The sequence below is a fragment of the Rousettus aegyptiacus genome, unplaced genomic scaffold (assembly GCF_014176215.1).
Source record: "Rousettus aegyptiacus isolate mRouAeg1 unplaced genomic scaffold, mRouAeg1.p scaffold_m13_p_12, whole genome shotgun sequence".
In the NCBI taxonomy this organism is placed as follows: domain Eukaryota; kingdom Metazoa; phylum Chordata; class Mammalia; order Chiroptera; family Pteropodidae; genus Rousettus; species Rousettus aegyptiacus.
In genome coordinates this window covers 10,458,380-10,482,187 of record NW_023416287.1, presented here as the reverse complement: position 1 = coordinate 10,482,187, position 23,808 = coordinate 10,458,380, and the positions used below count along the sequence as shown (strand labels likewise).

The window sequence follows — 23,808 nt, the reverse complement described above, 5'->3', positions numbered from 1 at the left end:
GTCTGTCTGGGATTCTGTATTTTTTAAAACTCCCCAGGTGATTCTGATGCAGCCGATTTGCAGCTGGTGCTTATCTTTGATGGGATGTTCACGGATTCTTAGCAAAATGAAGAGTACCATAAAATGAAATTTCATTTTAAGGGCCTATCTTTGATTTTGACCTTATGTCCTTACCAAACCTTAAAAAAATTTTTTTTTAAATAAATGAATGCTGATAGTCGATAGCCATTCTGGTTTTAAAGTACATTTTTAAGGAGTATAATATACATATATAAATATGCACAAATCGTTTAAGTATGGCTCGATGAATTTCCACTAAGTAAACACTCTGTGTAAATGTCCTAGGGCTTCTGTAATATTCCCACAAACCTGGTGGCCTAAAACAACAGAAATTTATTCTCTTCATTTTAGACACCAGCAGTCTAAAATCAAGGTGTCATGCAACTCGTAAAGCTCTAAGGGAGAATCCTTCCTTGACTCTTCCAGCCATTGGTGGTTCCAGAATTCGGCGGTTCCAGAATTCCTTGGCTTGTGTCAGCATCACTCCAATATCTCTGCCACCATCACCACATGACCTTCTCTCTCTGTGTCTCTGGGTCTCAGATCTCCCTCTACCTTCTCTTAAAAGGACACCAGTCTTTGGATTTAGGACCCATCCTAATCCAGAATAATCTCATCTCAACATTCTTAATTGCAGCTGCGAAGACCCTTTTTCCAAATAGGTTGCATTCCTAGATTCTGGGTGGATATATCTTTTTTTTGGGGGGGGGTACAATTTGACCCACCGCAACACCATGTAACCAACATCCCACATCAAGACCTGGAGCACCAGCATGGCCTGTACGAGATGCCTCATGTTCTGTTCAGCAACGGAGCAACTGCTCTCTTGACACCTTGTTTTCCTCCAACTTTTATTTTGAAAAGCTCTCAAACTTTCAGAAAAGTTGCAAGAATAATACAATGAGCACTCCTATAAAATCCACTTAAGTTCACTAGCTGTTAACATCGACACATTTGCTTCCTCCATATATAGACATCTATATATCTATATTTATCTGTGTAATACTTTTTCTCCCTGAGCCACAAGGGAATTAGCTGCAGACATCCTTATATTTCACCCCTAAATCCTCCATCCCTAATCTCCAAAGAACAAGAGCAATCTCCTCCATCACCACAGTATAATTATCCAATACTCAATCTATTCAAATTTCTCCAGTTGTTCCATGGATATCCCTTAACATGGGTTTTTAAAACCCAGGATCCAATAAAAACTTTCATATTTCTTTTAGTGTTTATGCTCTTCTTCTTTTTAAAAAATTATTACTGCTTTTAAATTTTTCTGGCAAAATGAAGACTTGGCAATCTTATGTCAATTCCCAAATACTTTTAAACATGTACTGGTCCTTGAAATTCGAAATCTGGGAGTCACTGCTGTGGACTAGAAGAATGGGTCACAAGAACTTTCTGTGATGACATCAATGTTCTGTAACCTTTTAAGAACTTGAAATGTGGCTAGTGAGACTGGGGAACTGAATTATAAATTGTATCTAATTTTAATTTACTTAAATTGATACCAGGACACAGGCCTCATGGCCGGGGTCTAGACCAACAAGTGCATAAAGCTGATACCTCAGGCAGAGCAATTGTCACTGAGGAGGTGCCGAGTGATGGGAAGAGAGAGAGAAAGGGGGAGGGGCTCTGAAGTCTAACATGGCCCTCCCACCCTGTCAACCCACCTTCCCCATGTCCCTCCCTCCTCAGTGCTCCTCATATATTTTGAGTGTCTACCCCAAGAATAAAATGATGAAGGGTCTCTGCTGTCGTTTGATCAGAGTGGATTGTACATGTCCGTGAATGTGTTTGTCTTACACATTAGTTTGCCAGTCTCTGAGGTCATGGGCCCAGTTCAGTACCTGACACTTAGAAAGAGCCTAGTAAAGGTTTGCTGAATGAATGAATGAATGAATGAATGGTGTGAATGGAGGTGGGGGATAGAGTCTTCTAGTTCTAACTTGAGGGATCAGAACAGAGAGGACAGGAGAGATGGTGCTGTTTAGAGAGAAGAGTGCTGGTCTAGCTCGGGACACCCAAGTTCCCATCCAGGCGTTGGCCTGACCTGCTGTGTGTCCTTGGCCTCCTCCAGGCCTCAGTTATCCCAAAAGTGAAAAGAGGTGGCTCAGGGCTCCTCATCAGTAGAGATGGGGAGCCGAACAGCACCTCCTCTTTATCTGTCTTGTAAACTGGGGTTCCTTTGACATCCAATTTCCTGAAAGGGTTCTGGAGCTTTAAAACCAGGGGGCCGTTGTGGACAAGTAATAACAAATGTTGGAGAGAATGCGGAGAAATAGGAACCCTCATACACTGCTGGTGGGACTGCGAATTGGTACAGCCGCTATGGAAAACAGTATGGAGGTTCCTCAAAAAACTAATAATTGACCTACCATATGATCCAGCAATCTCTCTACTGGATATTTAGCCCAAAGACTTGAAAACTGATATCTGAAAAGATATTTGCACACTGACGTTCATAGCAACATTATTCATAGTGGCCAGGACATGGAAGCAACCAAAGTGTCCTATGATAGATGATTGGCTAAAGAAGCTGCGGTACATATATACAATGGAATATTACTCAGCTATAAGAAGAGATGAAATACTGCCATTTGCAACAACATGGATGGACCTTGAAATAATCATACTAAGTGAAATAAGCCTGACAGAAAAAGTTGAAAATCACATGATATCAGTTATATGTGGGATATAAACCTAAAAGCAACAAATGAACAGGACAAACAAACAGAGATTCATGGACATGGACAATGGACTAGTGGTTACCAGAGGGGAGGGGGAAGGGAAGAGGTAGATAGGGGGAAAAATTTAAATCATTTCTTCAATTAAAAAAAAAAGCCGGGGGCCCGTTGAGCCGGAGGAGGCTCCCAGAGTGTTTGTAAGGTCCCAGACTGGAGTTTTGGGGGAAAATCCCCACTGTCCTCACAGTCTCCAGGTCTTCTCTGGGCTTGTACCTAACCTGAAAGGGTGCTGGCTGGGATCTTCCTTCAGAGGTGCTGGGCCAATCCCTGCAAGGAATTGGGTGTAGTTTAGGAGTAAGCCTCAAATCCTGGAGGTGGGGCAAGAGAAGAGGCAAGTGTCCCCACCCACACAAGGACTGAAGGACCAGAGCCCCAGGGTATGTGTAACCTGCCTTGCCCCACCCGTGGGTGACTCAGGATGAAACTGGATGCTAAGGCATTTGCCCTCTCTAAGCCTCATCAGCCAGCATCTGGAGTGCTGTCAATTGTCTTCCATTTGCCCTTCAGGAAGATGCTGTTGCTCCGACAGATGGGGGTTGGAGGATGTCAAGTCTGCAAAGCCCTGCTCCTTGTCCAGATGGCAAACTCCTCTTCGCTCTTCAAAACTTGGCTCAGGTGTTATTCTGGCTAAAGCCACCCCTGGACCTCTTACCTCTCCCCATAGAGTTAATCAAACCCTCTTCTAATATGCAGACTCTGGAGCCAGACTGCTTGACTTTGATTCCCTACTCTGCCATTTAATAGCTGTGTTACCTTGGACGAGTTTCTAAACTTTTCTGTTTTTTTTTTTTTTAATCATCTGTGACATGGGAAAAATGGCACTCACCTCACTGGTAGCTGTGAGGATTAAATGAGTTAATACATATAAATACTTATGTCAGTGCCTGGCACATAGTATGAGCTAAAAAAAAAAAATCTGACTAGTATCACTATTATTTTTCTATGTTTAAAAAATACATATGAAGACAGTGAACAGAACAGATGAGGGTCCTGCCCTCATAGTGATCTCAGCTTGCAGGGAGAGAGAGATGAATAAGCAGGAAATTCACTCTGAATTACAAAAAAATGCCACATAAGGGAAGTGGTTGGTTGAGGGGGGTCATGAGAGCACGGAAGGGCCTGCTTCTCAGGTTGGGGAGGTCAGCAGCATTTTCCTGGAAAAAATGACATCTCAGCCGAAATCTAAAAGATGAATAAGATTTAGCCAGGCACACGGGGCGGGCAGAGAGGGGAGGCTTGGGAAGGGTTGAGGCAGGGAAAATAGAGAGTGCAAAGGCCCAGAGGCCAGAGCATGGTGTAGTTCAAGAACTGAGGTCAGAGTAATGGAGGAATAGAGCAGGTGGGTGGGTGCCCTTGGCATGGACACTGGTTATTGAATGCGTATCTCGTGGTCTGCCTCCCTTCCTGGTTTGTGAGCTCCTACAGAACAAAGCTCAGGCCTCCTTTCATTCCATATGGGCCAGCACCCAGCCTGGCACTCAGCAGGGCCTCAATATCTGTTTGGTGAGTGGAAATGAAAGATGAGAATCTTGCCTTTCCCATCAGGGAGCCATCTCTGGCAATCTTTTCATTTATTTTGTACTTGTGCATTAGGCATTCTTAATAGCCTTGGGAAGTCGAGTTCATTTGTTCAGAATTGTCATCTGTTGTGTGTCCCAGACTCTTGTGAATTGTATGGTTTGGTTGGGACCAAGTCAATTTTCTGACTCAACAAGGTGACCGCAGGTCTCACTCCTGTGAGTTCCTCTTTGGTTACTATTGGTGTCTGTGAACTTGCAAACTCCAGGATACATATGGATCTCCTGGGGTCTGTGCAGGTGATACACATTCTGACTCACCAGGTCTGGGGCTGGTCCAAGAGTCTACATTTCTAACAAGCTCCCAAGTGGTGCCAATGTTGTAGGTCCATGAATTACACTTTGAAGAGCAAGGTGCTAGATGACATTGTCATTTTTTCCTGGCCCTAACTGCAATGACGACTATGAAAGCAGATGGGAATCAGATTCTGAAGGGCCTCAGATGCCAAGCTAAGGAGTTCCGACTTCATTCTAAAGACAGTAGGGAGCTATAGAAAGAAGCCTTCTGAGCATGCTCAGAGATTGCTGACCAAAGAGGTGCATTTGGAGCGTGGCTGCTGGGTACTGGAGGGGCTGAGCTATTGTACTACCAGGAGGGAAGTTGTAGGGCTGCAGTGCCAGCAGTAGCAGTGAGAATGCAGGGGACGGAGGGTGTTATAGGCTGAATTGCATTCCCCAAAATTCACTTGTCGAAGTCCTAACCCCTAGTACCTTAGAATGTAACTGTATTTAGAGAGACGGTCTTTAAAGAGGTAATTAAGTTAAAGCAAGTTCATTAAAGTGGATTCTAATCCAGTATGACTAGTGTCCTTAGAAGAAATTAGGACATAGACACACATAGAGGGAATACCATGTAAAGACACACGGAGAAGACGGCCATCTGCAAGCCAGGGAGACAGGCGTCAGAAGAAACCAGCCCTGTCCACACCTGGACCTTGAACTGCGAGCCTCCAAAACTGTGAGAAAATAAATTTCTGTTGTTCAAGTTCCCCAGTCTGTGGCATCTTGTTATGGCAGCCCTAGCTGACTAATACGGAGAAGATAGATTTAAAAGGATTAACCAGGTTGTCAACTATTCAGATGACGTGCAGGGAGGGGGATGCGCTATAGGATTATACACAGATGTTTTAGAAATTGGGAAGACTAGGGAGGAGAGAGAAGCAGGAAGGGGGTGCCTTGAGGGAAAAGCAGGGCTGGAGAGGAGTGGATTTGGAGCATGTTGCACTGGAAGGGTCCTGGGACCTTCAGGAGGTGCTTGCTATCCAGGGGGTTTTGGGAAATGAGGCTGGTGGAGCTTATGATTAAAGCCAGATCCTTATGAGGCTGAGGAGAAGGAGCAGAAATGGTCGTTGTGTCAAATGAGGCCCTGGGTTGCAAGCAGCCAAAACTGTTTTGGGCTAACTTAAGCAAAAAAGGAAGGCATTGAAAAGGGTTCTGAGGGCTCCCAGCAGTGATGGGAAGGCTCGAGGCCAGACTAGTAAAGTGAGCTGGAGGTAAGGGAAGGAGGTCAGATGTGAGCAAGGGCAGAATTATTGTCCAGGGACAGCGCAGGAGGACTCTCAGGGCTGCTGGGCTCCCAGGGCCACCTCCCACTTGTATCTGTTAGCAGATTCCTTCTCAGCCTCAAAAAGTGCCTAGGAAAGCTATTCAATTACCGGGTAACCAAATAAAGACATGGCTTCCATCACCATGTAAGAGCTGACTGCTCCCATCATAAGGATGAGGAAACTGAGGTCCAGGGAGGGAAAGTCATTTGCCCCAGGCCATACAGTTCAAACCAGGTCTGTTGGATTCCAGTACCCAGACAGACCACTGCACTGCATCAGCCATCACCTGGTAGGCTCTTCATGGAGCCCATGGCTGGAGGTGGGAGAGCCTTCGAGGTGGTTTCTAAGTCAGGCACCTTCTGAGGTGGGAAGGAATCTTTTCCGCCTCCCCTTAAAGGGGCACTCCCGCACCCCATCTACTGTGTTGCTCGTCTTTCCCCTCTGGAGTAATTCCAAATTGTCTCTCATCAGGAACAGGGCCGGACTGCTGGTTCCAGAGCTTTGGAAGCTTCTAGTGCCGTCCTTTCTGCAGCCTTCCTGCAGCTCCACGCGGGGCCTGCGCCATCTTCCCTTCCTCCCAGCGCCTGGCTTCAGGTGTACCAAAGTCTCAGCGCTGCGTGAGGTTCCAACACATCTCAGCAGGCTTTGTGAATACATTCGTTTTATTTTCCCCTAACAGGCCACAGGGATGGGGAGGCGGCACTGGAATTCAATATGCAAATATATGCAGATCGCATCTAAATGAGGGCGTCCCAGGATTAATGGGAAGAAAAGGCAATCAGAGCAGGCCTGGGGCTCTGAGGCTCGCCCGAAAATGGCTCTCCCGGGAGGGTGTCTTGAGCTGTGTTTCAGAGCGTGTTCTTTGAGGCAATGTCGCTGCAGCACAGAGGAAGGAAGAGCTGGGGAAATTGGTTCTGGATGCTTCCTGGCAAAATGTTCTCAATTGCTTCAACTCTGTTGGGGGCGGGCTAGTGGGGAGGCTGTAGAATCTCTATGCCCCTTGGCTCGGAGGATTGTCCCTGTCTCTGATTTCTAAACCAGGGGAGCTTGCTAACATGCAATTCCGGTCCCCACTGATTACTGAATCAGAATCTCTTAAGGATGTTTTTTTTTGTTGTTTTTTTTTTTTTAAGTCTCCAGCCTTGGGAAATACAGATGCAAACCACAGGTTCTTAATCTGAAGTCTCTTACGTGTTTCAGGGATCCTGTAGAGCCCTGTTTTCAATCTGGGCTGCATAGAAATCATGGGGGCTTAAAAAAAAAAAACCCAATGCCTAGTCTGTACCCTTAACCAATTAAGTCAGAATCCTGGGGGCGGGGCAAGAGGGGGGAGAGGGTTGAAATCCAGATGCCACTGTTCAAAAGAAAATCCCAGTGACCCCAATGTGCAACCACTTTTGAGAAGCACTGCGGTATTCTCATAAGGCACGTGTTATACCTGTATTCTCTTTGGGGTCTATATTTAGCTCCAGGTCCTCCACCCCTGGTGCAAATTTCAGGAGCCTCTCCTAGGGAGGGGACTGTCGTCAGGGTGGATGTTCAGCTGGTATGCACTAGGACAACAGCATCAGTTGTTAAATATTAAGATCTTTCCCTACCCATTGATAACAGGTGCTGCTCTGAACCTTCTAAGTGCCTCAGAGCGGTAGCCTCCTTTCCCCAGGCCCCTAAAACTGCAGATCCAAGAGAGAAAGGATGAAAAACCACTGTTTCCCTCCCCTCCCTTTGGACTGAATCAGTTCTTGATTGGTCAGGATTCCTGATGCCGGTTGTTAAATATTTGAATGTCAGCCCTGGCTGTAATGTTGTGGTGAGGAGCATCAGCCTAACAGCCAGAAAGGCCTAGATTCCCACCTGATTTTGGTACTAGCTCCATGACTTTGGGAAAGTGGCTTCATCTCTTTGAGCCTCAGTTTCCTCCTCTGGAAATAAGGTCAAAAGCCCCTCCCTTTCTCTGTGTTGGGATGAAGCTGGAATAAAGCAGAGATCTCAAACTTGAGCATGCATCAGAATCCCTTGGCAGACAGGCTTGTTAAAACATTGCTGGGCCCCATCCAGAGGTGCTAATTCAATAGTTTTGGGGCTGGGGGCAGGTGAGATCTGCATTTCTATCCAGTTCCCAGGTGCTGCTGATGCTCCTGGTTCTGGGACCCTCTGGGACCATACTTCAAGAACTGCGTGAACTAGAAGATGCATGAGAAAGCGTGCCCAGCCAAGAGTAGGGGTGCAACCCAGGTTTGTAAAAGGGCAAAGAAATTGCCCGTTGTCCTGTGTGCCATGTGGATGTCTCCCTTCTCCATTGCCCAGGGCTGGCACAGACTGAGCGGCCACTGAATGTTTAACTTGGGATTTTCAAAGGTTAGGGCCACCCTGCCACCACTGTGAATGAGACCAGATTCAGACCTTTAGGGGCTGTGATCACTGAGAATATGGTGCTCTTCCCCATATGTCATCCCAAGTAAAACAATACTAAACCCTGAAATGACTATATAAGGAAGTCCAACAAAGATCTGATTTTTCCCATGCTGGCTACTTTAAGGATTTTTTTTTTTTTTCCAAATATCAAAATCAATCTTTGTGGTGGGGAGGAATGAATAAGTGGAGCACGGAGGATTTTTAGGGCTGTGAAACTACTCTGTATGATAGCATGACGGTGGATACATGTCATTATGCATTTGTCCAAACCCATAGAATGAACAACTCCAAGAGTGAATGATAAACTACGGACTTTGGGTGATAATGATGAGTCAGTGAAATTTCATCAGTTGTAACAAACGTCCCACTCTGGCAGGCGATATCGATAATGGGAGGGGTCTGTGCATGGGTGGGGGGCAGGTCGCAGTATATGGGACATCTCTGTACTCTCCTTTTAACTTTGCTGTGAACCTAAAACCTAATAAAAATCCTAATAAACAAATAAACCAACAATCTTTTAAAGGTGTATTTTGGAGCCACACCTGCTTTGCTGGGACCCCCAAGCATGACCTTACCCGCCAGAGGGCAATCTGATGCTAAAGGAACTGGTCCCAGGCTCACCCTCTTTCCCCTTTAATTCACATGCCTCTCCATCCACAGTCCCATCCCTTTCTTTGCACACAAACCTCTCGCCTTAAAGGAAACTCTCCTTGATTGTTCTCTGCCCCTTCCAGCCAACTTAATCTTTAATTTTCCCTCTTTGATCCTCTCCCCTATTTTTTTCCCCATAGAGCCCAGCCAAATACCCCACCCCTGTTAGTCCTTGGGCTTACCCACTCCAACCTGATTTCTGGGCCACCCTAGTCCCCCAGGCCGCTTCCCTCACTGACTTCCTTCTTGCCAGATCCAGTGACCTGATATTAGCACGGGATTCCGAGTCAGAAGGCCTGGGCAGGAGCTCTGTCACTCACCAGCTGTGTGACAGTGAGCAAACTGAAGCACTTCTCTGGGCCTTGGGCAAGTCACCTTGAAAATGGTTTACAGTCTCTGCCTCTCATGACTGCCAAGGAGTTCTGAAAGCTCGGATTCAAATACAGTGTTAAGAAGATCTGTCTTTTGGTGCAAATCGGATGTGATATGACAGCGCTGGATACACTGTTACTCCCCCACTCCTTCACTGACTGTTAGAACTATCACAGGCTAAGGTGGCTGGGGGCACATGCAGAATGCGGTAGAGAGAACAGGGTGCTGGTGTCAGGTCTGGATTGAGACCCCCGTCTGCCCCTTTCTAGCTGTGCGGACCTGGGCACCTCCCTGAACCTCACAGATTCCTCGCCAGTAAAAGGGGCTTATGAATGTGGATTTGTAAAGTTAACTGGGATCATGAGTCCTGATTTGTAAAGATGAGAGCACTGGAGTAACAGAATCATCATAGCTAAATTTGTTTCTGTGTACCTACTCTATGCTAAAAACTTGCACTGTATAATTTCATTTAATGCCCCACGACCCTTTGAGTGAGGACTGTTCTCTCCCCATTTTACAGCTGAGGAAATGGAGGCATAAAGAGGCAAAGCGATCTGCCTAAGGTCACATAGTCAGAAGGCATAGGAGCTGGAATCTGAATCCAAGAGGTCTGTTCCAAAGTCTATACTCTGTAGCTTCCTGTTGAAGGAGCTCAATACAGATAAGTGGGAGGCAGACAGGATTATTAACAGGGCCTCTGAGACTCGGCCTGGGAATTGCCACCACCCTGGGGCTAGGGATGGCAGATGTGTTTGTGGGTGGAAGTGTGTGTACTTGAGTGATATTCTCCCCTGGGGCAATGTCTTGTAATATACACACCTTACTGCTTCGTCCTAGACTCAGCGTCTTCTTCACATCCTGCCAGGGCCCCTCAGGCCTGACTGCCCATCTTCTCTCTGACAGGTTGGGGAGAAACAGGCTTGGAGTTCCCCCATCCTAAATAGGGGGAGAGATTCCTCATCTCGTGAGGCTGACCCCGCGCTGGGGGCCTGGAGTTACTAATAGCAGTCTGTAGGGCTGTGTCACCCAGCTGGTGACTCAGGGCTCCAGGCTCAGCCCCCTCCCCAGCCTGAGGAGGCCTCTACCTGGGGGAGGAGCTTAGAGTCCAAGCCATGACCTGGGTCAGGTTTAGAGAGTGCCCACCTGGGGGTGTATCTTGCTCCCTGCCTCTTCTGCCAGGGCCTTGGCTAAACTCTGTTGTGGTCTTCGAAGGAGGGGCAGGGGAAGTGGGGAAGGGGATGTGGTAACCAGAACCACTTCCTGCCTTTGGTGTTGAAAGCCAAGCTCTCCCCAAGTTCCCCTTGATGGGGGTTGGGGAGCCAGGGGCTAAAGGAGGAAGTTGGGAGGGGGTGAGGGTTCTTGCTTAGATTGACTCCAGGAATCAACCTTTGGAGTTCTTGGTGAGGTTTCCTCTCCTGCTCCCCAGTTGGTAAATAACAGCCAGCTGGCCCAGAGGCAAACATAATTAGAGTAGCTCCAAGTACTTGCAACCATGTGCCAGGCACTTTATATCTGTTAACTCACTGAGGTAAGCACTTTCAGATGGGGAAACTGAGGCACCGACAGATTCTGTCAACGGCTCAGATCACACAGCAGGTCTGTCCCATAGCTGAGATTTGAACTTAAGCAGCTCGGCTCCAGAGTGTCCCCTCTTAGCTACCAGTCCTTATCGCCCCCCACACTTGGTCCCTAGCTCACTTTGTGACCTCAGAGAGGCAAGTTCTTCACTCTGGGCCTCAGTTTCCTTATCTGCATGATGGGGATAATTGGAGTAGATAAGTATACCTCCGCCTTGTGATGTCTGATTCTCTGGTAATGAATTACTCGTTCGGTTTCTCCCCTACTGGACTGTCCGTGCCATAAGCACAGGGACGAAGGCTCTCTTGGTCCCTGTTATATTTCCAATTCTTAGCATAATGCCTGGCCTGTAAAAACTCAACCAATAGTTGCAGAATAAATGATCTTTAAAGATTTGAGGATGGTCATCAATGGTTTGAATATATGATGAAAGGTTTGGATGCCTGACATAGAAAAAATCAACATATATCAGTGGTTCTCAACTGGGGGTGACTGTGCCCCTTCCACCCACCCAGAGGACATTTGGCAATGTTTGGCAACATTTCTGGTTGTCACAACTGACAGGGGGTGGTGCTACTGGCATCTAGTGAGTGGAGGCTGGGGATACTACTAAACATCTTACAATGTACAGGATGACTCCCAACAAAGAATTACCAGCTCCCAATGTTGACGCTGCTAAATTTGAGAAATGTGACATATATACATAGACATGACATATTTTGTACAATTGATGGCAAGGTGGAGGTGGTTCATAGATTCTGCTAGCACCTATGTCTGCCTCCAGATGAAGACCTCCTGTATTAGAAGGTCTCTCTGTTTCCATGTCTAAAATCATACAGGCTCTGACCCCACACTTGCAAGTCTGGAATATAGGACCCTTGGGTCCTTTATCCTGGCTGCGAATTCCCCAAAGGCCCAAAACCTCCTCTCTGATCTTCAGTGGGTGCAAAGGGTCAGGGGAGAAAGGTCCAAGTTTTAAGCGTCCCCTCCCCCAGCCCATGCCCCGACTCCTCTCCAACCCCTGGTTATCTCAGTTCCCTGTAAATTGACATAAATATGAAAAACTTCAGAGCCACGGAGCCCCAGGCTTGCATCCTGGTTCTGTGTATTAACTCACTGGGTGATCACAGGCAAGTTCCTTCGCTGCTCTGAGCCTCAGTTTCCTTCTCTGAAAATGGGAGGGGTACTGATTAAACCTGCCTCACAGATGGTGGTTAAGATGAGATGAGATGTTTATAGGGAATTTATCACTGTACTCCACAGTAAATCTCAAAAAATGCATTATTATTATGGCTTAGAGGTGAAGTGTCTTGCCTCAGGTCATATAGCTGAGGAATGGCAGAACTGGGACCGAAAACCAGATTCGCATGACTCCAGAGCAAATGCTCATTAGTTAGTGAACTCTAGAGCTTCCATTTCCTATCAGAGAAGCAAATTGTCTCTATCGCACAGACTCAGTTATTAGATAAGTATATAAAGTCCCTGGCACATGGTAAGCCCTCTAAGTACAGTTCGTTGAATTTTTATTGTTGTTCTTCCCAAATAATGCTTCGAAAAAGGCCCCACACTGGCTGGCTGAGAAGAAGGAAGGGAAGGAGGCTGCTGGTCATTGATGTAAGTGGTGGTAACTGATGCTGGAGCTTTTGTGGGTGGACCAGGGCAGGAGAACCGAAAGGGCTCCTGGGGATTATCCCCTTCTCCCTATTTTGCAGTTGAAGACTCCAAAGCCCTTGGAGGGGCAGGCATTTATTCTGGGTCACACAGCAGGTTAGAGCCCGAGACCCCAGTCTCCTGACTGCAAGTTGGAGTCACAGTCCTGGCAATCACGGTCGTCTGTCGAGGGCTTGCAACATACACTATACTAAGCATTCTATGAGTTTGATCTTATTTTATCCTCACATCGACTTAGGGACAAAGAACCCTTTTTTGCAGGTGAGGAAACAAATTCAGAGTGGTGAGGACATTTGCTTGAGGTACTAAAGGAAGAGAGTAGAGGCATGCCTGCCGGCTTCCAGGTGCCAGACTCCCCCTCACTAACCTGAAGGAGTCAGCCTGTGAAGACAGGGGTTTGCCCCAGTGGAATTCCCCAACCCCTGCCCAGCTGAGCCCACTCCTTCCAGGCCAGGTGGAGCAGGGAGAGGAAGCTGAGCCAAGAGAGGCTTCCAGGGACGAGAAAAGGAGCAGGGAATGTGAGGAGTGGCCCACAGAGGGGTCTATCCAGGAAGAGGGATCACTGGTTTCAGACAGAGGCCTCAGAGAATTTTCCATCTCCTTCCCTTAGGCTGACTACTTAGGGCCTTCAGACAGAGGGCTCAAGGAGTCCTCCAGCCTTGTTTTCCTCCTCCTCTTTCATACAGTTCTCCCAAGCTCTGCAGTTTGCAAAACCTAACCTTCCCCTATGGGTCTGTGGTTTCCTGTGGGTTTCTGTGGGTCGGGGGTCCTCCCTGACTCAGCAGTGGGGACTGCAAGCAGGGGGGCGAGGAGGAGGAGGAGGTGGTGTAAGTCTTTTCTCTGCCTTCTCATGCAGGAGCTACACACACACACACACACACGCACACACACCATCCCCTGAGTCAGCCCCTGCTTGGCCTGGTGGGGAAGGGCGGGGTCACTGATTCAGTTGATAGCGCCTCCTTAAAGCCCCCACCGGGGCAGCTGCAGCCAGTCACCGCTACCTTCGCCATGAGCCCCTGGCTGCCCCTGGTCTTGGCGTTCCTGGTGCTGGGCTGCTGCTCTGCCGCCCCCAGACGGCACCGGCCCACTTTTGTGGTCTTCCCAGGAGAACTGAGAAGCAATCGCACTGACACTCAGCTGGCAGAGGTAGGCAAACACCCCAGTCCAGGGAGGTCATGGGAGCTCAGAGGAGATACTTTGGGGGCATACCGTGGGAGATGGGCATGTCTAGAGAACAGAAGTGTCCAGGATCAGGCATCAGGGAGGGAGGGCAGAGTCCTGTGGAGGCTCTGGGCCATGATGCCTAGAAATGGGTTAATAAGGGTTTCCTAGATGGGCAGTGGAAAATGGCGTGGGAAAGCATCGGAGAGTTCTGGAGTGGGCATGGGCTATGGGTGAACAGGGGTAAACCCTAGGGAGCCTCGAGGTAGGCGTGGCCAGGAGCAACTAGGGAATGCGAATGAGCTCAGGATGGCAACAGGGACGGGAGATGCCTGGGTGGGCACAAGCCCTGGTGTCCAGGGTACCAAATCCTGGATACGATGTCTTGTTGCTAGCCCCTAAACGTCCGGAGGGTTGAGGTCCTGGCCTAGTAGAGAAAGGGAGACAAGTCTCTGGGATGTCTCTGCCCCTCCATCCACAGGAGTATTTGTTCCGTTATGGCTACACTAAAGTGGCCGAGCTTAGAGACAACAAGCAGTCCCTGGGGCGGGCTCTGCGGGTCCTCCAAAGGCGCCTGAACCTGCCGGTAACTGGTGAGCTGGACAGCGCCACCCTGGAGGCCATGCGCGCCCCGCGCTGCGGCGTGCCAGACCTGGGCAGATTCCAGACCTTCGAGGGCGACCTCAAGTGGCACCACCAAAACATCACGTACTGGTGCGCGGCCGGGTACCGCGGGGGTGGGCGCGGTGGGCGCGGTGGGGTGCACGATGCAGCCTGGGGCAAGGGGCTCCACCTTTGAGCCTCCGTCTCTCTCCTTTGGGGAAATGGGCCTCGCAATCTGAGTCCTCTTACCAGGGCCAATGTGAGTGTCGGAAGAGAGAAAGGCGTCCGGCATTGCTTTATTGATGAGAACGTGGGGCGCAGGGAGCGCCGTATGTGCCGAAGTTGCCGAAACAGGGGTGTTGCTGCTGCTCCGGCTCCCGCCCCTCACTTTTGGACTCTGTCCCCCTGTCTTTTTTTTTTTCCCTACAGGATCCAAAACTACTCGGAAGACTTGCCGCGCGACGTGATCGACGACGCCTTCGCGCGCGCTTTCGCGGTCTGGAGCGCGGTGACGCCGCTCACCTTCACGCGCGTGTACGGCCTGGAAGCCGACATCGTCATCCAGTTCGGCGTTAGGGGTGAGAGCGCGAGAAGGGAAAGGCCCAGCGGGTCTGGGACGGGGACAGGGGAGAGAAGACCACGGAGAGCGCAGAGGGGGCACTGCGCCCGGCTTCCTCTGGTCCGTCCCAGCGCCCCTGGCCTCCGCTCGCCCCTATGGCGCCCTCTCCTGCGCGACACGGCACAGAGCGGGGACGCAAGGCTCGGACGGCGGAATTTCCGCCCGCTCGCAGTCCAGCGCGCTGGGCAGCCCACAGCCTGCACGCCTGTCCTCGGCTAACTCTCCTCTTCCCTCCCACCTCCTTCCTCAGAGCACGGAGATGGATATCCCTTCGATGGGAAGGACGGGCTCCTGGCGCACGCCTTTCCCCCTGGCCCGGGCATCCAGGGAGACGCCCACTTCGACGACGAGGAGCTGTGGTCTCTGGGCAAGGGCGTCGGTGAGATCCTGAGCCGCCGCCGCCCCCGTTCCCTGCTCTCCCCACGCGCATCGCCGGTCCCACTGACCCGGTCCGCCTCCTCTTGCAGTGGTAGGGACCCGTTTCGGAAACGCAGATGGAGCCCCCTGTCGCTTCCCCTTCACCTTCGAGGGCCGCTCCTACTCCGCCTGCACCACGGAGGGCCGCTCGGACGACCTGCCCTGGTGCAGCACCACTGGCGACTTCGACGCTGACGGCCGGTTCGGCTTCTGCCCGAGCGAGAGTGAGTGCGGGCGCGCGGCGAGGGTGGATTTTCATCCCAGCTCTGCAGCGAGAGGCTGTGTGGCCTGCACGCCACTCTCCTCTCCTCTGGGCCCAGTTTCCTCAACTATACAATGAGGAGAGGAGGGGCGGAGCACAGGGGGCAATAAACTCGGGGGAATGTGCGGGCCTCCCCAGGACTCTACACCGAGCACGGCAACGCAGACGGCAAGCCCTGCGTGTTCCCGTTCACCTTCGAGGGCCGCTCCTACTCTGCCTGCACCACGGACGGCCGCTCGGATGGCAACCGCTGGTGCGCCACCACTGCCAGCTACGATCAGGACAAGCTCTATGGCTTCTGCCCGACCCGAGGTATCTTCCCCCCGCCACCTCCGGATTCAGCATCGGTCCCCGAAGCGGGTGTCTTTCACCCATCGGTTTGCCTCTCCTCCTCAGGATCGCCATGGCTCCGCCCCTCCTCACCACAGTCCTTCCCTTTGACTTTCAATTGTGGCCGCTCCATCCTTGTGGCTTGGCCTTTAGCCGAGTCTGCTGCCTCTCCCGCGGTCTCGCAGGCCGTGGTCCCGCCCACCAGCTTAGCCTGGGCTCAGCTGCGCCCCCACATCGCCCCCTAGGCTTTAAGAATGGTACCAAGAATCTTTAGCTCCTTGTTTGGCCCGCCCCATCCGGTTCACCCAAAGCCTTGGGTCTTTCCAGCTGACTCGACGGTGACCGGGGGCAACTCGGCGGGGGAGCAATGCGTCTTCCCCTTCGTCTTCCTGGGCAAGGAGTACTCAAGTTGTACCAGAGAGGGCCGCGACGATGGGCGACTCTGGTGTGCCACCACCTCAAACTTCGACAGCGACAAGAAGTGGGGCTTCTGCCCGGATCAAGGTGGACAGGGTCCTGAGGTTCTGAGGCTGCGGGCAGTGGGGAGTGGAGGAGGCAGACGGCGGGAGCTGGGAGCTCAGCCCAGGGCTTAGGTCTCGGGGTCTCTTTTTCCTCCAGGATACAGCCTGTTCCTTGTGGCTGCCCATGAGTTTGGCCACGCTCTGGGCTTAGATCACTCCACCGTGCCGGAGGCGCTTATGTTCCCCATGTACAGCTACACCGAGAAGCCCCCCCTGCATGAGGACGACGTGCAAGGCATCCAGCATCTGTATGGTGAGGTTTGGGGGCAGAGATGGAGGGAAGGGAAGAGAATGGGGAGCGCTGGGGGGAAGTTGGAACCTCAACATCTATTGAAGAGGGAAGGCGGGGTTGTAGGTGTGGTAGGGAGGGTAGGTGTGGTAGGGAGGGTGGGGAACCCTGGTCCAGTGGGTCTAACTGCCCCCGAGTTAGTGCCTGGAGATGGTGATTAAGAGCCCAGACTCTAGAGTGAGACAAACAGGTTTAAAAGCCAGTCCAGCCACTTCCTGGCTAGCTGACTTTGGATATACTACTTCATGGCGCCATTTCCTGACCTTTAAAGTGAGGCTAGTAAACATACCTGCCTCATGAGGTTGTTAGGAGGGATAAGTGAGTTAGAATAATGCCTGGCATATAGTAAGCACCATATAAGTGTTTGATATTTTTATTGTTATCACTTATCATTAGTAGTATTTCCTCATTTAAAAAATGTGGATATTAAAGAATCTACTTTGTAGATTTTTTTTAAAAAAAGATCCCATGAGCTAATGTGAGTTTATAAAGCTTTTAGCACTAAGTTTGGCACTCAGTTTGAGTGCTCAAGAAACAATGCTCTCCCACCTGTGAGGCCGGGTGTTGTGGAAGTGGGGTGGGGTGTTCCCGTCTGTCTTATGTTCATAGGGCCCAGCATGGCCTGACTCAGCTCAGGGATTGGCTAAATATGGCTTGGATGCAAGGCGAGTTTAAGAAAGGACGTGGCCTTCTTGTGATTGGGGGAAGGCAGGCTCCAACATCTAAAGAGAGGAGAGTGAGTGCCAGGGGAGAAAACTGATAGGCTTTGGGGAGTAGATATTTCATGGGCACAGAGGTATGCAGGAAGAGGGGTGTCTCATCTGGTGTCTCTTTTTTAGGTTCTGGCCCTAAACCTGAACCGCGGCCTCCAACCACCGCACCGGAAACGCAGCCCACCGCTCCCCCAACGGTCTGCATTACCGGGCCTCCCACTGCCCGCCCCTCAGAGAGCCCTACTACTGGCCCCACAGGCCCTCCTTCAACTGGCCCCACGGGTCCCCCCACTGCTAGCCCTTCTGCCGCAGCTACAGCGTCTTTAAATCCAGAGGAGGATGTCTGCAACGTGAACATCTTCGACGCCATCGCAGAGATTGGGAATCACCTGCATTTCTTCAAGGATGGGTGAGGGGCAGGGATGTGTGTGTGTGTGTGTGTGTGTGTGTGTGTGTGTGTGTGTGTGTAGGCTTGGAGGAGGGACCTGCCTGTCTCTCGCCGCCCACTGGTCATCGCTTCAAGGTTCAGTGCCCCCGCCATCATTCTCTTTTCATGTTCCCAGGAAGTACTGGCGATTCTCTGAGGACCAGGAACGCAAGGTGCAGGGCCCCTTCCCTATCAGAAACACGTGGCCTGCGCTGCCTTCCAAGCTGGACTCCGCCTTTGAGGAGCCGCTCACCAAGAAGATTTTCTTTTTCTCTGGTTGGTTTCCTCCTGTCTCCCTTCCCTCCTCCCCGCCTCCTCGCCAATCTAGGACCAAGAGACCCAGAATAACTAACTCATAAAAGGCCTTGTGCGGATTAGAAAAAGGCGCCCCCTCCTGGCGGATGCAATTTAGCAAATGTAGCGGCGGCTGAATTTCAGTTCCCCGCCTCGCTTCTTGCGCAATCACACTGAGCGGCTCTGCTCTTTGGGCACAGAGACTTCGGTTACACCGGGCTTCAAAAGGCTTCGCTGGGCTTTCTTTTTGACATTCAAGGAGAATATGTCCCTTCTTCCTACCCCCAGACTGATGCGACCCATCTCCTCCGCAGGGCGCCAAGTGTGGGTTTACACTGGAACGTCAGTGCTAGGCCCGAGGCGTCTGGACAAGCTGGGCTTTGGCCCGGAAGTGACCCAAATCACTGGGGCCCTCTCGCATGGCGAGGGTAAAATGCTGCTGTTTAGCAGGCAGAACTTCTGGAGGTGAGAGCCACGGGGACCGCCAGCAGGGGGAGCCCGGGCGCCATCCGTATGCTCTCCGGCTCAGCACCTGTCTGCTTGCCGCCTTCCTGCAGATTCGACGTGAAGACGCAGATGGTGGATCCCAAGAGTGCCAGCCCTGTGGACCAGATGTTCCCTGGGGTGCCCTTGGACATGCACGACATCTTCCAGTACCGAGGTGAGGGCCGCAGACGGGGGTTAGGGGAGGGTCTCTCTCGCAGACACTTCTTCCCACGTTAGGCTCCCCTGACCTAGAGATTGGTCAAACTCTGAGCGGGAAAGGAAAAGCCCCTGACTATTGAGGCAAATGCCCGAGCACAGATAAGTTTCCTACAAAGGCGGTGACCTTCCCCAGACCATACAGAGACACAGGAGCACAACCAGAACTAAGATCCAAATTTCCTGCCTCCCCACTTGGGAGCTCTTTCCCCTACGGTACAGGACACATGAAGACTCACTGCTTTATTAGATAATATTTATCAAGTGCCTACAATGTGCCAGGCAGGCACTGTGCTGCCACTGGGGATTTAGCGATAAATCAGGCAATTCGTAGCCATGTGTCTCTAGGCAAGTCACCGCTACTCGCAGAGCCTCAGTTTCCCCATCTGCTCACATCCAATTAGTCGACAAATTCTGTTGACTCTACCGCCGAAATATGTACTTTCACTATCTCTTTTGCAAACACCCTAGTTCAAGCCATTCTGGTTGTCAAATATTTTTAATATAGTGTCTAGGAGTAATGAGGGGTTAGGAGTGGAAGGCAATGGTCTTGGGGGTGACTCTAGACCTAGTTTAAGGTCAAAAAAACTACCATGATCCAACCCTTTCCCCCACACTCCCTCCCACTACTCCTGTCATTCCCTCTGCTCCCGCCACCCACACTGACCTTCTGGCTGCTCTTTGAACACATCAAGGTCATTCCTCACTCAGGGCCTTTGTGCCAGTTGTTCATCTGCCTGGAAGGTCCCCCCCCCCCCACTGCCCCAGATTGTCACCAGGCTGCCTCCTGCTCATCCTTCAAGTCTCAACATGACAGCCACCTTTTCAAAGAGGCCTTCTCTGACCCTCATTATCTATTCACTTACTTGCTTTTATTTCTTCTGAATTGTCAAAACCAATCTCATTTATGTACACATTTGCTTGTTAATCATCTGTCATACCCCACAAGAGTGTAAACATCAAAGGAACTTAGACCATACCTGCGATTTTTCTCAGCGGTATTGCTCAGTGCTTCTAACAGTGCTTGGCAAGGTATTTGTTGAATGACTGAATGGATTTGTTGTTTGAATGAATAAATGTTGAATGAATTGTCATGAGTAGCTACTGTGTGCTAGGCTCTGTGCCGGTGCTTTGAACATCTGGGCCTGTGCCTTCCAGCATCTCTGTGGGGGAGACAGCATGTCATGTGAAAACCTTGGAAAGATCTAGAAAGGCGTGTAAAGATCTTGCTCCTTTCTGTATGTGTATGTGGGAGAGATGGAATCACCCCTCTTATACCTGCCTCTCCCCTGCAGAGAAAGCTTACTTCTGCCAGGACCGCTTCTACTGGCGCATGAGTTTCCAGAATGAGGTGGGCCAGGTGGATGAAGTGGGCTACGTGACCTTCGACCTCCTACAGTGCTCTGAGGCCTAAGGCTCGCCATCCTGCTTCAGCACTGCAGCGCGAGTCCCCATAGGGGCCATCTCGACGGGGAAGGAGCCAGTTTGCCGGATACAAACTGGCGGGTCTGTTCTGGAAGACAAAGGACAAGTGGAGCTGGGCTGGGCCCTCTCGTCCCACCTTTCTTTTTTGTTGGAATGTGTTTAATAAACTTGGAATCTCTAATCTTGAGATTTATTTGTATTTATATGTATGAATGCATGCAGGTACGTACATATGCATTTGTGTACATATGTTTTTAACCAGTAGAGTGCTTACTATGTGCCAGTATTCTAAGCACTTCATAAATCTTAACATCTTCAGTTCTTCCTATTAGGAAAGTACAATGTGATTATTCCTGTTTTATAGCCAAGGAAATGGCCAACGATTCATCAAACATTTATTGAACCCCCACATGGAGCCAGGCCCTGTGCTGGGCACTGGGGATAGGGAGACGAATTGGACTTTGTTTCTGTCCTTAAGGACCTCTCAGTGGTCTTCACATTTTAGGGTGCATAAAAGCACCCTTAGAAGCTGCTTAAAATGCAGACTTCAGGCCCCACCTGCAGAGAGTCTCACTCAGTTATTGGAATGATTCTGTGGCTGGGGGAGTAGGTGGGATTACACTTGGAGGGTATGCAGTAAATGACTCTCTATCCTAGACTAAAGATGTGTGTGTGTGTGTGTGTGTGTGTGTGTGTGTGTGAGAGAGAGAGAGAGAGAGAGAGAGAGAGAGAGAGAGAGAGAGAGATTCTGTATGTCATGGCTGAAATCAAGGGATGTTCCCCAATCAAGATAACTTCTGAACTTGAACCAAATCTGGAAAGATGGGCAAGGATTTCTTCCTATACAAGCAGGACTGTCTTCTAAGAGAGTTGTTTATCAAGAACCACTAACCTAAAAATGTGTCTACTCTCTATCCTCATACACATGTGCATGAAACAACACATAGAAGGATATTGATTGCAGTATTGTTCATACACCGAGAAACTGGCAACAACCTCCTAAGTGCCAGGGGTAAGGCGGTGGATAAATACAACATCGACTGTATGCATGATGATAGTGAAACTGATAGTTAACGGCAAACAAGTTTAGGTATTAGATCCTAGTGTCTAGAGATATAGGTATAGGCTTTAACTATAAGTTTCAATTGCCTTGGTTGTCAAGTAGCTTATAGTCAAAGATCAAGAAGATATGTTAGCATACCCTGGATGCCTGCCTATAAAGCAACTTCCAGAAAAAATATTTTAAAATATACTTTGCTTGAGGTAATAAAAAAAAATGTAGCTAGTTTAGCACAAAACGATATAGCTTAAACAATAACAAAGGTCACAAGATGTTTAGTTTCTGCCTTTTGCTTTAAAGATAATCTCACTGATACACAGTTACGAGATATTTTGCAGAATTTTGGTTCCTCAACCTGCTTAGATCACCTGACCAGATGACGTCAGGAACTAAGGAAAACTGCTGAAGTTTGCACGAGAACTAGACAATCAGCTTCACCCATGACCTCTAACCCCTACCCCTCAATCTTTGCCTTTAAAAACCCTTGATCAAAAACCATTGGAGAGTTTTGATTTTGCCTGCTAGCTCACCATTCTCCTGGCTTGGCACACTGCCAATAAATTGCTTTAATTTCTCAGCCTCTGTGTTTAGTGTTTGGCTCCGTTTTGCATTGAGTAGTGGACCCTTTTCCATTTGGCAACAATAGTAGCTACCCCTAGTACAGCACTGACTATATACCAGGCACTGTTCCATGTCCTTTCTCTGTGTTAACACAGCTAGTCCTTAAAACAATCCTATGACACAGGTACTATTCTTACCTTATAAATATTATTACTATTGCCATCATACCCCCCCATTTTACAAATGAGAAAACTGAGGCACAGCTCACCTGAAGTCTCAGCTGGCGAATGGTGACAGTGGGATTTGGATGTAAGCACTTGGTGCAAATGCTGGGAGAAGAATAAAAATAGGCAGTGTTTGGGGGAGCTACAAATGGCTCAGAACTCTAGTGTGTGGTTCTAGCAGATGGATGAGAGGGAAGCAAAGAGGATTCTGGAATGATCGGAATGGTGGTCCGGACTAGGCGAGAGATCTGAATGCTAGATTGAAGAGTGTGGCCTTGATCCCACAGGATAGCAGAGAGAGTTGACTGAAGGGTGGGAGAGGTGAGTGGAGATAATGGGCTTGATCAGATTTGGTCATCTTCTGGACCTAGGGCTCAAGTGGGAATTTAGCAAGGGATTTGGAGGACTTCCTCTGAAGTGACCTCTGGGTGGAGCTCTTTTCTCCCAACTAATTCATTTTTTGCTCAGGAATGACCCGCATCCATCGGCATAAAAAAATCCTTAATATGGCTTGTTTAAAATTCTTCTGGACCTCTGACTTTCTCTAGATACTGTTCCATTTCTTTGCTCTCCACCCCCATCCATAGTAAAACTTCCCCAAAGTATGGATTGCTACTCATTGTCTCCACTTCCCCAATTCCTATTCCATCAACTACTTCCAGACTGGCTTGCACCCCATTACAGCACTGAAACCTCTCTCCTCAAAGTCACCTATGATCTTCCTGTAGCCAAATGCAGTGGGTACTCCTCCGCGCTCATCCTACACCATCTCTCAGGTCGTTTAACACGGTTGATCATGTTCTTCCTGAAATTTTTTCTTCACTTTACTCTTGGTCCTACTCTCACCTCACTGACTGGATTTTCCTCTTTCCAACCTCTAAATGATAGCGTGCCCTTGTCCCCAATCCTTGGACTTCTTCTCTCTGTGCACACTCATTCCTTGTGATCTCGTCTAGCCCCACAAGCTTTAAATAGCATCTCTGTGCTAAAGACTCCAAAATTTATGCCACCAGCCTTAATCTCTCATGTGAGCTCCAGACTTGAACTCTTGGGCTCCACCTTCTAAACAAGCCTTTGCATTAGTCATCACCACCTTAATAAAAGACGATATCGTCTGCTGTCAGTCATGTTTAAAACCTGGTCAACCCCATAATCTAGGAATCTGTTATACTCCTCATTCTAGTACAGTTTCTCAACCTCGGCACTATTTGGGGCCAGATAGTTCTTTGTTGTGAGGGACTGTAAAATGTTTGGTGTCTTTCTCTAGGAGGTAGCTGGATTCATGGACAGATGCCAGACCCATTCAGGGTCCGTCCTCTTCCCCCTACCGCGGGCTGCAATGCATGGTAGGTGGACTGCAGGGCGCTGATAGTAAACCTGTGGTTCATGGCCGGGCAGCCTTGGTATGAGCCTGGGTGGTGCAAGTGGCCTCTACCACTAGATGCCAGTACCTCCCTCCCTCCCGTTGTGACCACCAAAAACGTCTGAACATTGCTAGCACAGCGGGCACTAGGACCCTGAGCGGCGCCGCGTCCGGGGGGCGGCTGGCGCGGAACGGGGGCAATCCGCTCTTTCT

The 23,808-nt window shown here is 49.7% G+C and overlaps 1 protein-coding gene across 1 annotated transcript; it reads left to right on the top strand.

Annotated features, from left to right (window-relative positions):
• Nucleotides 1-13,585: 13,585 nt before the first annotated feature.
• On the top strand, nt 13,586-20,574 carry MMP9 (matrix metallopeptidase 9). The gene is made up of 13 exons (XM_016152346.2): nt 13,586-13,770; nt 14,267-14,499; nt 14,818-14,966; nt 15,258-15,386; nt 15,475-15,648; nt 15,825-15,998; nt 16,344-16,520; nt 16,635-16,790; nt 17,666-17,948; nt 18,103-18,242; nt 18,575-18,725; nt 18,818-18,921; nt 20,258-20,574. Exons 1-13 carry the CDS (start codon nt 13,633-13,635, stop codon nt 20,374-20,376), a joined length of 2,127 nt encoding a protein of 708 aa, XP_016007832.2. The 5' UTR covers nt 13,586-13,632; the 3' UTR covers nt 20,377-20,574.
• The last annotated feature ends 3,234 nt before the right edge of the window (nt 20,575-23,808 follow it).

Bases quoted from the DNA above. Each gene is read 5' to 3' on its own strand.
- MMP9 (XM_016152346.2), top strand. From the start codon at position 13,633: ATGAGCCCCTGGCTGCCCCTGGTCTTGGCGTTCCTGGTGCTGGGCTGC. The intron at 16,521-16,634 runs GTGGACAGGGTC...TTTTTCCTCCAG, and splicing joins GGGCTTCTGCCCGGATCAAG to GATACAGCCTGTTCCTTGTG. The intron at 18,922-20,257 runs GTGAGGGCCGCA...TCTCCCCTGCAG, and splicing joins CGACATCTTCCAGTACCGAG to AGAAAGCTTACTTCTGCCAG.